General features: G+C 47.4%; 1 protein-coding gene and 1 long non-coding RNA gene across 2 annotated transcripts in view; one reads left to right on the top strand and one right to left on the bottom strand.

Annotated features, from left to right (window-relative positions):
- The window catches only part of LOC146809620 (uncharacterized), a 68,069-nt gene extending 62,653 nt beyond the window's left edge, over positions 1-5,416 (bottom strand). The window contains exon 1 of the long non-coding RNA XR_014966470.1: positions 4,948-5,416. This is a non-coding gene — a long non-coding RNA (uncharacterized LOC146809620). The remainder of the gene's footprint in view (positions 1-4,947) is intronic.
- Positions 1-15,636, top strand: part of SYNGR4 (synaptogyrin 4) — a 670,375-nt gene that overhangs the window by 486,691 nt on the left and 168,048 nt on the right. Inside the window, exon 4 of the mRNA XM_085616469.1 lies at positions 2,027-2,166. Within this exon, the coding sequence (XP_085472595.1) occupies positions 2,027-2,166 (140 nt within the window). The remainder of the gene's footprint in view (positions 1-2,026; positions 2,167-15,636) is intronic.

Here is a 15,636-nt window from a genome sequence, read left to right as displayed (position 1 = left end):
TGAGCAGTCCATGGTAGGAAGTCTCTCAGAAGGTCTGGGTTGGATCTTCCACTGCCTGATGTCCTCCAACCATCTTGGTGACATGTTGATAGGAGGAGACTTGTTCCCACTAGTCGGAGAGCACTCCGGTGTAACCTGTATAATAGTTATACCAGGCGAGGAAGAAGATTCTCTCAACGTCGAGCGCCGTGATCTCGATGTCAGTCGTTCTATGTCTTCAGCAGAAACAAATTGCCTTTCTCTCGACGTTGATCGCCTCGACGTCGAATCGGAGTGAGCCCCCATCGACGACGAACGTGGCGGTCACACTCTTGACGGTGGAGATCTATGAGAAGAAGCCCTCGACGTCAGTCTCTTCGACGTCGACCGCTGGTGTTCATGTGTCATCTTCGACGACGACCGTGCCCTCGACATAGACCACTGATGGGTCAGAGAGGGTGATCTGGAGTGTCTCGACGCCAACCTTAGAGAAGGGGGCGGAGATCTCGATGTCAACCTCTGAATTGAGGGCGACGGGAGCATGTCTCGACGTCGACTTACTTCTCGACGGTGATCTTGTCTTCGACGTCGATCTCACTTGCTTCGTTGGTCTCATCGTCGACTTACTTCTCGTCTGAGATCTTGTCTTTGACGTCGATCTCACTTGCGTCGTTGGTCTCGAAATCGACTTAACTTCTCGACGGTGATCTTGTCTTTGACGTCGATCTCACTTGTGCAGTTGGTCTCGACGTCGATGACACGCTGTGATTTTTTTTCTTACTTCTAGCTTCTGGTGATGTAGATCTTTGCTGTTTTCTTGGAGGGGAGGGCCCTCTAGAGGTATGCTGACTCTCTGGGCCACTTTTATGATGTGTTCCTCTCTGCATCAAGCCTAGAAGTCTGATCTCTCTGTCTTTCAATGTTCTTCTTGAAAATTGAAGACAATGGTAGCAGGTCTCTGTGTCGTGAGAAGAAGGTAGGCACAAGACGCAGACCGAATGGGGATCAGATTTGGCCATCTTCTTCCAACAGGAGGGACATTTATAAAATAAAGGTGGCATTTCTGACTAAAAACAATAACCAATTTTTCAGAAAAAGACTAGTAAATACCACCAGAAACAAGAAATATCGAATAAAGTAGTTAGAATATCAATTTTGACTGAAAAAGACCAAAATCAGTTAAGCTCAAGCTCCAGGTTCCTCACAGAAGGAGCCGGAAAAAAGAACTGACCTGTCACCTGTGGTGCATGATGGGAGGAGAGGGCTCCTGGAGGCCTTAAAGGCAAAATGCTCAGGGTCTCTGAGGCCTTAAAGGCGAGGTGCCAGTTTCCTTTTCTGTACAAGGATGTTATTTATTTATGCAGCCTTTTTTAGGCTAATTGCCTGCTATTACCTGTTTTCCTTTATGAAAACAAAAGTTTATTGTGGAATGCTATTACTGTGCATGTCATTCTCTTACATTATATGTGTTATTTTCATACTAGAGAAATACATGTAACTTTTGCTTTGTAGCCTATTGGATATGTATGGGGCTGCATATTTGTATGTTATGCATGTATATGTGTGTGTTTATTTAGTTCTATGTACTCCTTTTCTAAAACATACACATATATATGTATTTTTTTTGTATATGCTCCGGATTCCCGCACGTGGGCGGAGATAATTCAGTGCTTATGACTATTGATGAGTATCCCCTGGAAGAGAAGGGTTAGCTTCACAAACTCTTTAGAAGCTGTGTACCTTCTCAGCATCATCCACTGCTTGTCATCCTTAACATGAGTGAAGCTGGTGAATAGTAAAGAATAAATGTGGTATTACAGTTAGCAACATCTATTTACTTGGAAAAGGATCCTCTTTAAGATCAGAGAATTCAAAGTTTCTTTTGAAAACACTAGTTACCACAGATGCAGCATTAGAGCATTTTAAATCTCATGAATCATTTACTGCAGATGTAGATCCAACAAATGATGCAAACGTTCTCTTTATTGCATTTTTATTATGAATTGTGCTGATCTCTGCTAATTTACTTGTGTGTATTTTTTCTCAGTTCTCTGGTGTATATTGTGGTTCATTGGATTCTGTTTCCTGGCTAACCAATGGGCCTTGACTAATTCCCATACTTACCCTTCGGGTGGCGAGTCTGCTCGAACAAGTATTGCATTTTCGTTTTTCTCCGTCCCCTGCTGGGTAAGTCATTCCTATTTATTTTTCAAAGAAAGCAAGAATTGTGAATATTTGTATCAGGAATTAGGTTTCTAGAGTAACAGTCCGCAATATCTTCTTGTTCTGGGGATTTAAACATCTCAGTGTTCTTTAATCTACTGTTTCTTTAAAGTGGATTGTTATTCTGAATTGATGAGATGTGGATGGATGTGAAATTGTTATTTATGAGGAGCACCGCAGGAAGCCACCACTGCCTTAACATCAACAAGAATAACCTCCACTACTCAAATCTTGTGGGATTCTTTTGAGCTGGCTTCCATGATTTGGTGGAACATAACTCAGTCACCAACACACTGTTTCTTGTTCAGGAAGCTATCATCCTTAAAATATTGCCTGTTTTGTCTGACGTCTTGGGGCCTTGACCTAGTCAAACTGGAATTGGTATGAAAATATTCATAGAGGGATGCTACTGCCAAGACACCTACCAAACTACATTTGAACTGTTGGATAAATCAAGTTGTGAGAGCAGAATCACAAGAAGAGGTTGATCATGTATTTGACTATTCTGAGGTTGAGCAAGTTTTCTTCTATTATCTCTGTGTAATATATTACAGTTACAGCTGCTTCAAGCATCTTTAGAAAGATCTGGTCTGCGCCTGGCCCAAAGATTGTGCACCACAAGCAGTGTAGAGTAAAGTTCTAAAAATCAAACTATTACCCAACCCAGTATTGAAACCTGCTTTGGGAACCATTAGGAAGTATAAGGCAGGGAAACATACAAATTTGGTACCTTTTTGTAGATTGTTGGTTATCTACGGATGCAAACTATATGCGATCTTCAATGATAACCTGCTTGGAAGAAGTTCAGTGATGGAGCTTAGAAACCAAATCACCTCCTTTTTAGGTCTCGGCTAGCGAAGGCTGCGCTTGCGTAGTCTCGCTTGGCGAGATTTAACGTTTTCTAGTACGGGGCTTGAACCCGCCCCTCTTCTCCATTGGCTGGCTTCCTAAACGGAGGCCAGCCATTGGAGGAGAGGGGCGTCTGTCCATTTAAGCCCCGTCTTTTTTGGATTCGGGGGCGTGTTTTTTACTTTCTTTCTCTCCTCTGGAATGTAAACATTCCAGCCAATGGGAAGAGGAGAGAAAGAAAAACACGCCCCCGAATCCGAAAATGACGCTGCGTTTCTCCGAGGCATTTCTGCTTGACCTCGGAGAAAGACGGTGGTGTTCATGGCGTCTTCCCTTCCACATGGCCCGGCTGGTGCTCGTCCCCTCCCCCTGCTCTCGGCTCCCTCGGTGCTCCTGCGTCCGGCTGGCGCTGTTCGCTCTCCTCCCCCTGGCGCTCGGGGTCCATATGTCATTCTTGCTGCAGTTAGGGTTAGAAAAGAAAGCTACTCGGCGTGGGTGTCAGGCCGAGCCGTACCGAGCAGAAGCGGCCCGGCTGGTGCTCATCCCCTCCCCCTGCTCTCGGCTCCCTCGGTGCTCCGGCGTCCGGCTGGCGCTGTTTGCTCTCCTCCCCCTGGCGCTCGGGGTCCATGTCATTCTTGTTTTACATTTCTAATGCGTGATTTACTTGATAATTATTATAATGACAAATCCACCACTCCCGGCAAATTTGGTGTTTGCTCAACTTTGTCACACTTGGAATGACGACACCAGCTGGGAGGGGGTGGTGTGTTGAAGGCTCCTCCCCATTTGGGGCGGGCTGAAAGAAGTTCTACTCCTCCTTTGCCTTGTGACGCTACCTTTTACCTGCATACACAGAGCGAGGCTCCTCCCATTCGGGGCGGGCTGAAAGCAGCTCTACTCCTCCTTTGCCTTGTGACTCAAGCTTTTATTTGCATACACAGAGCTGCAAACATGGTGGAGGCGTGGTACATGGATGAGTCTTTGGAGGACCAGAGGCAGCCACATCAGTTGCAGCCCAACCGGTCTGTGAGCATCGCTGAACTGGAGCGGCTAGGTGTCTTCTATTGGAAGGTAAGGGCCCCGGTAGGCCGCGCTGGGGGCTGTTGGAGGTGGAAGGTGCCTGTGGTCACCGGAGTCAATATACGGGACAGCAACTTGAGAATGCGGCTGCCCGCGGCCCCCACAGGGGGCCACCCTAAACGGGCGGCCACCCTTAGTCCCATTTGGGCACTTCCCCACCCCCACTAATACGGGGGACTATAGGAGGAGTCCCCTTGCCAGACGCGTCACTTCCGGCACGAAGAGGAGGGGGAGGTATTTATGCCTCCCCTGGCCATCTTGGCGTCCTCTTTGCGCCGGACACGCTGTCACCCCCCATAAGGGTAGCGCTGATTGGTTTCTCCACAGTGCGTGCCTCATCAGGCGGGCAGGGCAGCATAGGTTTATACAGCTGCGTGCCCTTGGATCGCCCGTAAGATAACCCACCATATTGCATACTTTTGTATGGAATAAACCTGCAGCAATATTTTCCCAAACAAAAGTTGTGTTGTGTATTTATTTATGCATGCATACTCTGTTGTGGTAAGGGTGGGGCCTGGTGCCATAATGGGACTAGAACCTGTGCCCGCTTTCGGATGCCAGTTTTAAAGCAAACCATATAGAAGCTCCTCAGTGGCAGTTTCCATGAAGACGTATAGTGCTTGCACGGTGTTCCGTCCGCACCCTCCGTATACAGAACCTTTAACCTAAATACACCCGGAGTATTCATTGTACGCCTCCCTCCTCACCGGACTGCCCTCATCTAGCCCTTGCACTCAGCTGTGCGCCTTCAACAGCAACATTCAACAGTTCATAAAGTACCGGGCATGTGCACTGGATTAAAGCCCGGAGGCTCACCTGGAGAATCAGAACCGGCAGAGCAGAGGTGCGTCCCTTCGCCGTCCCCTCCATCCGATGGCAGCCCAGAAGTTGGGGAAGCGGGTGCTGGGCAAGCTGCACTCCTCCCCGTGCAGGGGTAACCGGTCCCTGGGGGGCCACGGGGGTACCCAGAAGCACCAAGCCCGAGTGACAAATATGACCGCAAGGAGCTGCACAAAAGGCTGGACGTGGACAAGTGGATAGACGACCGGCTGGACGAGCTGTACCTGGGCAGGGTGAGTGACGGGCAATACTCCCGGGGCTAGTCATGTAGTTTATCAGTGCACTTGAATTTCAGGGGTAGCAATAGTTGGGGTAATAAAAAATGACACCAGGGACCATCAGACAGCCGATGGCGTCATCTGCTTGACACTTTGTCCCACCCTTATCCCTTTAATAGCCTCCTGTTTACGGTCGAGGGGCCAGGAAACCGAATGGGCAAGGACTGGAAGCCATAGAATCTACAGAGGGATCCGAGAGCCACATTTACTTTCTAATTGCGCTGCCGTCGTCACCCCTGACCCTCCTCCATGCCTCCTTCTCATGTGAGCTCCAGTGTCCAGATTAGCTGCTGGCCAAATGTCCCGTATGTGGTGCGGGGCGCGGGCCCTGCGGCGCCTCGATGAAACGCCATGGCCATGTAAGGATAATACTTGTGGATTACTGTGCTGTGAAAGATCTTTTTGAAGGGCGCGGGAGGTCTGTTCAATGTGTCAGATCAGACCTGGCGCTGCAGCTGGTACTGCAGAATGCAAGCCAGTGTGTGCCATGGTACGCATCTATTTATAACATGCTCGCTGGCCTGTCTCTCAGTTGTCAGTGGTATTTCTGGAGCTACAACGCAGACACCAGCGCCGTGCTCCTTTCAGGGAATATGTTGAATTTCACTGGGAGCCACCGTGTAATTAAACTGCCACACAAAACACGGTAATTATGACTATGCGGAAATAACCTGACAGACACATCAGACTCCTCAAATCCCCCTTTTCACTCTCATTTCGGAAACATATCAACGCAAAACTGGATGAAGTGAAAGAACACATTGTCATTAGCTACGTATTACAAATGAAGAAGAAGTCAGGTTACATGTTTTTTTCGACAGTTTTTCATCTGAAATATTCTTCGCTGTGTTAAGTTTCATTAATGGCATGGCAGGGTTCATGCAGGCAAATTTTATTTTATTTTATCTTCATATATCATTAGACCATCTCATTGGGTACAATATATCACGGCGTTCTTAAAGACTACACAGCTTTAAATTGCAGATGTAAGCAAAGGAATCTTCAGTAGTGTAGGGTTACTGATAATGTTAGGGGGAGTAAGGAAGGTACCCCCCCTTTTAACTAATTGCTGTTCTCTTAGATTTCCAGAATGTTGTAAAATATTTTAACAGCTAGTTGCAATCATGCCGCATTTCCTAAACTGTTTACATTGTTAGTGCTAATTTGCTAACAAAACAAACAATATTGTTAACCCTTTGCGTGCATTCCTTGGCCAACGGTCGTCGCGAGCACTACCTCTGTAGTGCTGCGCACGTCCGTTGGCCGGCACGGCCCCGGCCACTCCGCTAAACGGCCACACCGTTTCAGTATTAAAGCAGCGTGGGGCATTCTCTTGACCCCACAGAGGCCTATCTCCTCAATGCAACCTGGTGTAATCCAACTCAAACATACAATGATTGGCTATCATAACCACTAGGCAGATGTTCTTTCTCCAGCGAAAATAAACTGGTCTCAATCCTGTTCTCACTGTGCCAGTGTCTATTTCGCAAGATAAGATTAGATAAACAAGCATTGGCATAGCCAATAGGTCTCGCTTTTGGGACCTTATAAGTATTTAGTTATGCAGCACAATATCCTTGGTGCAACAACATCAAGTGTTGCATGGCTAAACACGTGTAAGGTCCCAAAGGCGAGACCTATTGGCTATGCCATGTGTGTGTGTGTGTGTATATGTGGGTGGCTCTGTGTGGGTGGCTTTTTTTGTAGGTGGCTCTATGCGTGGGTGGCTCTGTCTGTGTGAGGGTAACTGTGTGTGTAGGTGGCTCTGTGTGGGTGGCTCTATTTGTGTCTGGGTTGTTCTATGTGAATAGCTCTGTGTAGGTGGCTCTGTGTGGGTGGCTCTGTGTGTGTGGGTGGCTCTGTGTGTGGGTGCAAATGCAATAGGTCTCGCATTTGAGAGAGATTAAGCTATTGACATTGTAAATAACAATGCAGTTTCTTTAAATGTTTGAAAAACAAAAACATAAACAAAAATAATGTCATGAGCAATGCCAAGAGCTCTAACTTTAACAATGCCGAGACCATTGCATTGTAAATGCTTGTTCTTGCATGATCCTGGCTCAGGGTCTAAATCGTATTTGATCCCTAGATTATTTAATCATACCAGTGATCCTCCTCCTCCTTCAAACTATGGACAGGTTGCTTCATTCTTTTTGTATAATATTCAGGTGCCAACCAAGGACTATGACTGTTCCCTAATGTTTTATGAAATAGAGGAAAGTCCCCTCATTTCCTTTCAAAGTCAGGCAACTGGCCAACTTTTTCTAGAAGAGTGAAACAGACTAGTTTTTTGATAAGCTGCCGCTCAGTAAGAAGGTTAAAATTCCTTTGCCTGATCCTTTAGGCAAACATACACGAGCCATGCCATTCTACATTGGAACAAAAAAGTAGCATTTTACGTGGACATAAACTGACCTGCTTTTGATATAGTCTGAAGTCTTTATTAACTGTACAATTAATTAAAATCATTACAGTAAATGTGCTCAACATATTGAGGCTAAAACAAATAGTTAAAAACTGTTGTTTGTAACAGGAGTTTAAAACATATTTTGATAAAAGAATTTGCGTCCCCTCCCCAATTTCACCAAAGTCAATCTTCCCCAGGGTTTGTGTTTATGGAGGTGTGGCTTTGTTGGCAGTCCAGAATCCCGTGTCTGTCTATAGGTAGCATTATAGAGCTACAATTCTTTCCCATTGGTCTCTAATCCATTAACCATAAGAGGTGCTTTCTTGGAGGGGATGCTAGAAGTGCAAACAGGCATCAATACACGGTCAAGACCACCTCAACACCCTTGCGCTGGTTTTGTAATGTACTTCTCCAGAGTTTTATTTCGTTCATTTGCCGTTTTTAGGGCAATCCTGATGTGGTGGATACATTTCCCCAGTCTGGCTAGGGTCTTCGTGCTTGGCTTGGAAAAGCACATAGCTGACACTTCGCTACAGGATTTTGTTCCATTGATGGTACAAATTGGATGCAATAGTCGCCTTCGTTCCTTGATAAGATTGGGGCAACAGCTTCGAAGGTGCAGCCACGATTCCCTCTTGTATGGACAGAGTTTACAGTTTGTGACTTCCCCCCTTCGAGCCCATGCAGGGTTAAAATCCGCGATTCCTAAGGTGATTAGTCTCATGGACAGAATTTTGCTTCGGGATAGCGTCACTTAGGTAAGCCTGAGCTTTGCCTGCTGTGTAAGATCTATGCAGCGGGTCTAAGAGTGGGCTTGAACGGAGGGATTTAAAGTCCAGATCAAATGAAATTTCGCCCACTTGTTTGTTTATCACTCTTTTCCATGTGTTCAGAGGGATCTCTGGCCTCAATATGCTCTCTTCCACTATATTCAATGTTTCGATCGCTTTATCAAGGGCGGAGTGCCAGGGTGTACATGGCTCTTCGAAGATTGATCTTAATTGATGTTTTAAGGTGTTGGCCTTTGGCCCGTAAAATCGTGAGAGAGTTTTATGATGTCGCTCTGGCACATCAAGTCCGGCCTCGGCACTCCTAGCTCCAGCCTTAGCCTTGCATTCCTTGCTGACCTTGGAATTTGAAGCACTGTTTTATAGCCTGGGTGGATAAGTAGGCCAATGACAGTACGTTATCCATGGTCGATGCCTGTGACCGGAAGCCAGTTTGATAAGATGGTATAATGCCTCCAAGTCCCTTAGTAGAAGGCGAGTGTAGGCCTTGGCTTCAAGGTCAAGCAGGGCAATAAGCCTGTAATATGATGGTTTTAAGCGGTCTCCTTTTTTGAAAATAGGGACTAAAATGGAGCCCGTCCAGGAATCGGGAGTTGTTGCTGATTGGAAAGTATGGTTGTATAAAGGAGTTAGCAATGCTGCCCAGAAGTCGGGGGCCTTTTTGAAGACCGGTGCTGGAATTCCATTTGGTCCGGGGCCCCATCGTTCTTCATGTTCTTGATGATCTTACTGACCGTTTGGGGATTTAGCTGGGCCGGTGTTTTGCCATATGTTTCCGCTGGCATTCTGTTACCCTCAGGCCAGTTCCGTTTGCTGACTTTCGTGTCTCCTCGAATTATGTTTATTTGCCAGTCTGGGCCCTCCCTGCCACTGCCCCCTTCTGGACTGACTTTATGGGCAGGGACGGTTGCGTAGAGCTGTTTGACATAAATCAGCCAGTCCTTTTATGCTACTCCGTTTTCTCTTGAGATTCCTCTACTGCTCAGTTGATTTATGTGTCTCCACAGGTGGGCTGGGTTCTTCCGCTTTATCAGGGCGAAGACTTTTAGCCATTCCCTTTCCGTGATGGCGTTTTTATGTTCCAAAATTTTCTCCCTTAGTGCTGCCCTCAATGAGGCGACCGACTGTCCCTCCGAAACACCGCCCCCCTCTTTTCTTTTGAGGGCCTTGCGCAGGAGGCGTTTACAGACTTGTATGTCTTTATTTGGCCCTACGCTACCCCCTCTTGGTGGCCCTTTGGGCCTGGGGCATTTTGTCTGGGGATTCCCAAGCTTTACTTGTGGGTCCTCCACGGTATGTTCCCAGGCCTTTATGGGTGATAGCGGCGTAGACAAATGGCCTTCCTGTTTTTCTTCCAGCCATGTTTTTAACGTGTTGCCTATCTTGTGTGACCATTTGATCCTCCTCAAGACACTGTGTTTTTCGTTCCCTCTTGATGCTCCGATGGTTTGGTAGTGTAGAGCTGTCGGAACTGTCATCAGGAAGACAGCTCTCAGTGGCCTATGATCGCTTTCCGCCCTGTCTTCAACTTCAAAGTCATTCAATATGGCTGCCAGTGCTTCGTTGACCATGATGTAGTCAATTCTTGAGATGTCTCTGAAGGTGGGGGGAGGATCCCATGTGTTCGAGTGGGCTTTTTTCGGTGCATGAGTTGAGGTCAGCTTATGGTTGCTGATGAAGTTGGACATGGGTGCTGCCCTGCCGGAACTCAGGGAAGGGGGTTTGGTTGTGTCCAAATCCCTCAGATTGAAATCCCCCGCTAGGATAACCCGGTGAGATTTGTATTTACACAAGAGGTCCTCTAGTTTCCCCAGCAGACCCTCCAACTTTTCTTTCGTGGTAAGCTGGGCCGGATTGATGTAGCAGTTAATTATTAGAAGAGGCGTAGGATGTAAGTTAATATTCAAGCCTCTGATTTGTAGAGCTTGCAATCCAGGTGTGTTTAAATTGATGGCTTTAACTTCAAGGGCACTTTCGTGCTTCATAAAAACTGATAGACTGCCGGCCGGTCGGCCAAATAGATTCTTTTTTATGGCTGGAATAAAGTGTATGTAGTACCCTGCCAATGAGGTGCTGGACAGGGCCCAGGTCTCTTGGAGACAGAGTATGTCGGCAGTTTCCAGAAACTGCTTCAGATTTTCATTGCTACTGATTTTGCTTATACCTGCTTTGTTCCAGGAGATTATGGTTAGTTTCTCTTTGTGGGCTGCTCTTCGCCTTATCCCTCCCCTTGCTAGCTGGGATTCTCTATCATTAGGGATACTGGTGCCCCCCATTTATGCTTCGTGGTTGCTTTAGATATAGAGAGCTAACCCTTGAATCCTACAAAAACGTCCCACTTTTAAATGAGCAAGACTGCTTATTCCTTCTTTTCATGCCTCTTCATTTCCTTTTTCACTGCTAACCAGTGAGTACACAGTCTACTCTTATTAAACGGTTTATGCTTGCATCTCATATTTTCACTCTGAGCTTTCTATTTACACACTTTGGACACAGAATACAAAAAAACCTTTAAAAAAACAAGCGTTTTTCTTATGCATACATTTTAAATAATTGCATCATAAGCAAGTGCAGTACTAGGCAATACTGGTGGATGTGCTTAAAACTCCATTCCAGTAGAGGCCACCATACCTTAAAGTTTCCAGTGCATACAGTGAGTGAGACAAATCCTGAAGACCTCCACACTTTTAATTGATTTTCAGTCTGGAAAAACAATTATCTTAATCAAAAAAGATTGGAAGATGTTAGTCACAAATAGCTCATATTGTACAGATATATGATGTTTCCTTCTTTGATCTGCTCCTATTTGTACCTTTCTGAAGCTACAAAGCTACAGCTCTTGAGCTCATGCAGCTAGAATATTGCCCCTGCCAGGGCATTATTCAAGTTTATTATTTCCATATTCATTCTTCCTTCACGATAGCACAGATTCCCATGACTGAAAAACATCTTTTTTTAGACCATGTGCTTCTTGCCATATAAAAAAGATCTACTCGGATGACCCCGATGAAGAATGCATCTTTGGTTTCCATCCTATCCATTTACCGCAAGACTGAAATTTGCCAGTTTTTTTCAGACACCTGGTGGTGATAGTTGGCCACACACCATAAGATGATTCTGTCATAAGCGAACCCTCATCATGTGCCAGTAAAAGACACAAAAACAGAATACAGAAAGAAATGAAAAATGCCCTAGCTATTGTAACAGAAAGTTTCAATTCTATTAAGGACTCGGAGGCAAGCATTATGCTTTATCTTTCTTCACTTTAATGATAGCAGCCATTTTAAAGTCATCAAAAAAAACAACCATTCCCATAAAACATAGGGAATATCACAAAACAATAGAGAGTCCGTGGATAGAGTGTCCTCCGCTGTCTGCACCAATCACAGGGCTCTGAGGTGCTGGTAGTCCTCTTTCACTGCACAATCTCCCTCTTTCGTTGCTGTAGGTCTGCCAGCCTAGAGGCTTCACGAATCTTGTTTACTCGAATCGCCTGAAACGCAAAACAGAAAATAAGCGACAGTCGTGGCTAAGGTTTAGCCTGCAAGGAAAACAGCTGAGTAAAAATGTACAGTAACATCAGGTGACATCATAACCATCAAAATATGCTATATCAGGTGACATCATAACCATCAAAATATGCTACTTACCCCAGTACGAGGGCGGGAAGAAAACAAAGAGACTTTGTACCCTGGGCGGGATAATCCTCGCCTCCGAGTCGTTAATAGAATTGAAACTTTCCGCTACGATAGCTAGGAAATTTTTCATTCTATGTCAGGACCGGAGGCGAGGATTATGCTCGTTTAAAGCTTGTGAGCCATGTCAATAATCGGCTTAAAGTAAAACCACTTAAAAGTAGAATCTGAAGACCAATCTGCTGCATTCAGAATGCCTTCCAGACGAGCTCCCAGGGTAAATACCTTAGAGGCCATCGCTCCTCTGGCCGAAGGTTCGAAGGTCGATTCCGGCCTCTTGCATGACCCACCTTACCCATCTGGCAATGGTGGGGGAAGAAAATGCCTTATGAGATTTTTTAAGCGCAATGAGCAATTGCTGTTCTCCCGGAGGACGGAACTCTTCTGACATTTCCTCATACGCTTCAAGGCAGGCCACCACACACAGCTTCGGAGAATCCGGGAACGCCGGATAAGAAATGGATCTCGTTCCAGACTTCGTTTGTCTGCGAATCGTAAAAGTGACCCCGTGGGGGTAAAAATTCTACTGGTAACATCAAGGGCTTTGACGTCTGAAAACCTTCTGCATGAGATAAGGCATAGAAGCATTGCCAGTTTCGCCGATAGCTCTTTCCTAGAGAGGAATCTATTCGGCTGCCAAGACAGAGACAAATTTAACACCTGGTTAACATCCCAAAGCTGAAAATAACGAGGTTCAGGCGGTAGCGAGAGACGGATGCCTTGGAGGAGACGACAGACCAAGGGATGTTCGCCCACAGGGGACCCGTCAACCATAACATGACCCGCCGAAATGGCGGAACAGAAGGTGTTGATAGTCCTATAAGCCAGGCCCTCCTCCGCCAGAGAGGCTAAAAAATTCAAAATGAAGGTCACATCTGTTGCCACGGGATTGAGATACCGTCGCACACACCAAAGATACCACCTCCTCCAGGTGGAGCTGTAGCCTTCGACATGAACTCCTCAGTCGCTCCCGAAAGGCCTGGGACCGCCCAGCGTCCCCTGTAATCCTCCATGCCATGAGAGCGAGAGAGCCCTGCTCTATCAATGGATTGGGAAGAAGTGTCGGAAAGTGGGGGAGTGGGATTGGAGAATCCCAAGAAAGTTCCAGAAGAATCGGAAACCACACTTGAGACCTCCAGATTCGGGAAATTGGAACCACGCCCACATTCTGGCATCGCACCTGGGCTGAGACCCTCGTGATCATAGCAAACGGGGGAAAGGCATAGCCTTGTTCGTCCCGCCAGTTCTGAAGAAATGCGTCTGTCCGCGCTGCCAGAGGATCTGGTCTCCAACTGAAGAACCTGGGCAGCTGGTGATCCAAGCGAGAGGCAAAGAGGTCTACTGAAAACGGACACCAGAGAGACTGGAGATCCGCGAAAACCCCCGGGTGCAATTTCCAAAGACTCCCGTCTTGGAAATGGCGAGATTGAAAATCCGCGATCTGGTTGTCCCGAACCAGAAGGTATTCCGCCGTCACGGACACATGGTTGTCCAGACAATATTTCCAAAAGTTTGCTTCCATGTCCGAGAGAGCCCTCGAGCGCGTGCCCCCAAGATGGTTGATGTACCGGACGGCTGATATGTTGTCCATCCTGAGCAGGACACAAGAGCGTACCGAGTTTTTGGTCCAACATTGGATCGCAAACGACCCCGCTAAAAGCTCCAGACAGTTGATGTGCAAATGCTGCTCCTGAGGAGACCACACACCTCCTGTCGTGAACTCGCCACATCGCGCGCCCCAGCCTGATCTGCTGGCGTCTGACTCGATAACGATATCTGGCGCGGAACCGAAGATCGCACGTCCATTCCAGGCTTCCATGTTGGAAAGCCACCATTGTATCTCCTCCCTGGCTTCCGCAGAGAGGGACACCTTCTGAGAGTAGGAGAGGCCCTTGCGAAGATATTGGGCCTTGAGGTGCTGCAAGGCCCTGTAGCGAGGGGGCCTGGGAAAATAGCTTGAATTGACGCCGACAGAAGACCGACGATGCGGGCTACATCTCTGTGAGGGAGAGCTGGTGCTGGGTGAGAGCCCTCCTCAGCTCGTGATGGATTTTCGTCATCTTCCGGGAAGGAAGGCTGAGAGTAGTAGCAACGGAATCGATGGAAAACCCCAGGAAAATCACCTTCTGGGATGGTACCAGCAAGGACCTTGCCTCGTTGATCACAAAGCCCAGGCTTTGGAGCAGATCGACTGCTGTCTGAAGGTGTTGAGACAGAGTCCTCGGACATTTTGCCATGAGTTAAATGTTGTCCAAATAAACTATGTGGCGCATCCCGGTGGCACGCAGCCGTTCGATCACCGGACGCAGAACCTTTGTGAAGCACCAAGGAGCGGAGGAGAGACCGAAAGGGAGTGTGGTGAATTCGTACACCTTGTCCCGCCAAAGAAACTGCGGAACCTCCGGTGTGGGGGAAAAATGGGTATGGTCAGGTATGCATCTCTTAGGTCGAGACGTGCCATCCAATCGTCCGGTCTGAGGAGGTCGCGAAGAAGATGAATTCCCTCCATCTTGAAGTGGCGGTAAACCAGCCACTTGTTGAATTCCCGCAAGTTGATGACGGGCCTTTGGCCTCCGTCCGCCTTGTCCACCACAAAAAGATTGCTGATAAAGCCGCGAGCATGGTAAGTGGATTGCACAATCGCCCCTTTGTGCAACAGAGCCTGGACCTCCTGATCGACCAAAGAGTTTTCTACTGCCGAGAACACCAGAGGGCGCGGTGAAGTCGATTGGATGGACTCCCCGAGAAACTGCATATGAAAACCTCGGACAGTTTGGAGTACACAAGCGTCGCCCGTGACAGAAGTCCAAGCCTGGAAAAAATACGCCAGCCGGCCCCACACTTTTAGATGGGAAGAAGGGAGAACACTCACCGGAAGAACTGGAGGTGCCGCCGTCTCTGCCACCATGGTTCTTTCCTCGTCGTCCCCTGGTAGGGTAGAAGTTGCCGATGCTTGGTTGGAGCTTCCTCTCTGCTGTTTAGGCCGGCCAGACGAGCGGCCCCTGCCTCGTACAGCCCCTCGGAAAACCCGCGGGCGAAAGACCTTCCGAAAAAAAGTTTGCACCCTGTCCAAGGACGTTAAAGTATTCACAAAGCGCCCCAGCTCCTTCATGAAAGGCTCGCCAAAAAGGGCTCCTTGGGCAACGGGTCCCGCCTCCGAATCCGCCAAGTCCCCAAGTTTTGGGTCAACTTTTATCAAGAGGAATCTTCTTCTTTCCATTGACATGGCGCACTTGGCATTCCCCAGAATTACCACCACGCGCTGAGCCCAAGAGGAGAGGTGCTCCGGAGAGATAAGGGCTCCTGATGATTTGGCCTCTTCAGCCATATCGCGGATTTTTGTTATGGGCCCCATAATGTCAAGGAGCTTATCTTCCCAAGCTCGCCAAGCCCTGTCGATACCCTTTTTAGGGTTCTTTACGAATTTTTGCAAAAACGTCGCCATGCGAGGATCAATTTCTGGGGTTGCCGCCACCTTACCTTCTAAAGAGGGGCGA

Source organism: Triturus cristatus, chromosome 7, assembly GCF_964204655.1.
Source record: "Triturus cristatus chromosome 7, aTriCri1.1, whole genome shotgun sequence".
Lineage (NCBI taxonomy): Eukaryota > Metazoa > Chordata > Amphibia > Caudata > Salamandridae > Triturus > Triturus cristatus.
Note: the sequence above shows the minus strand (reverse complement) of the source record. Positions and strands in the feature narration are given on the sequence as shown.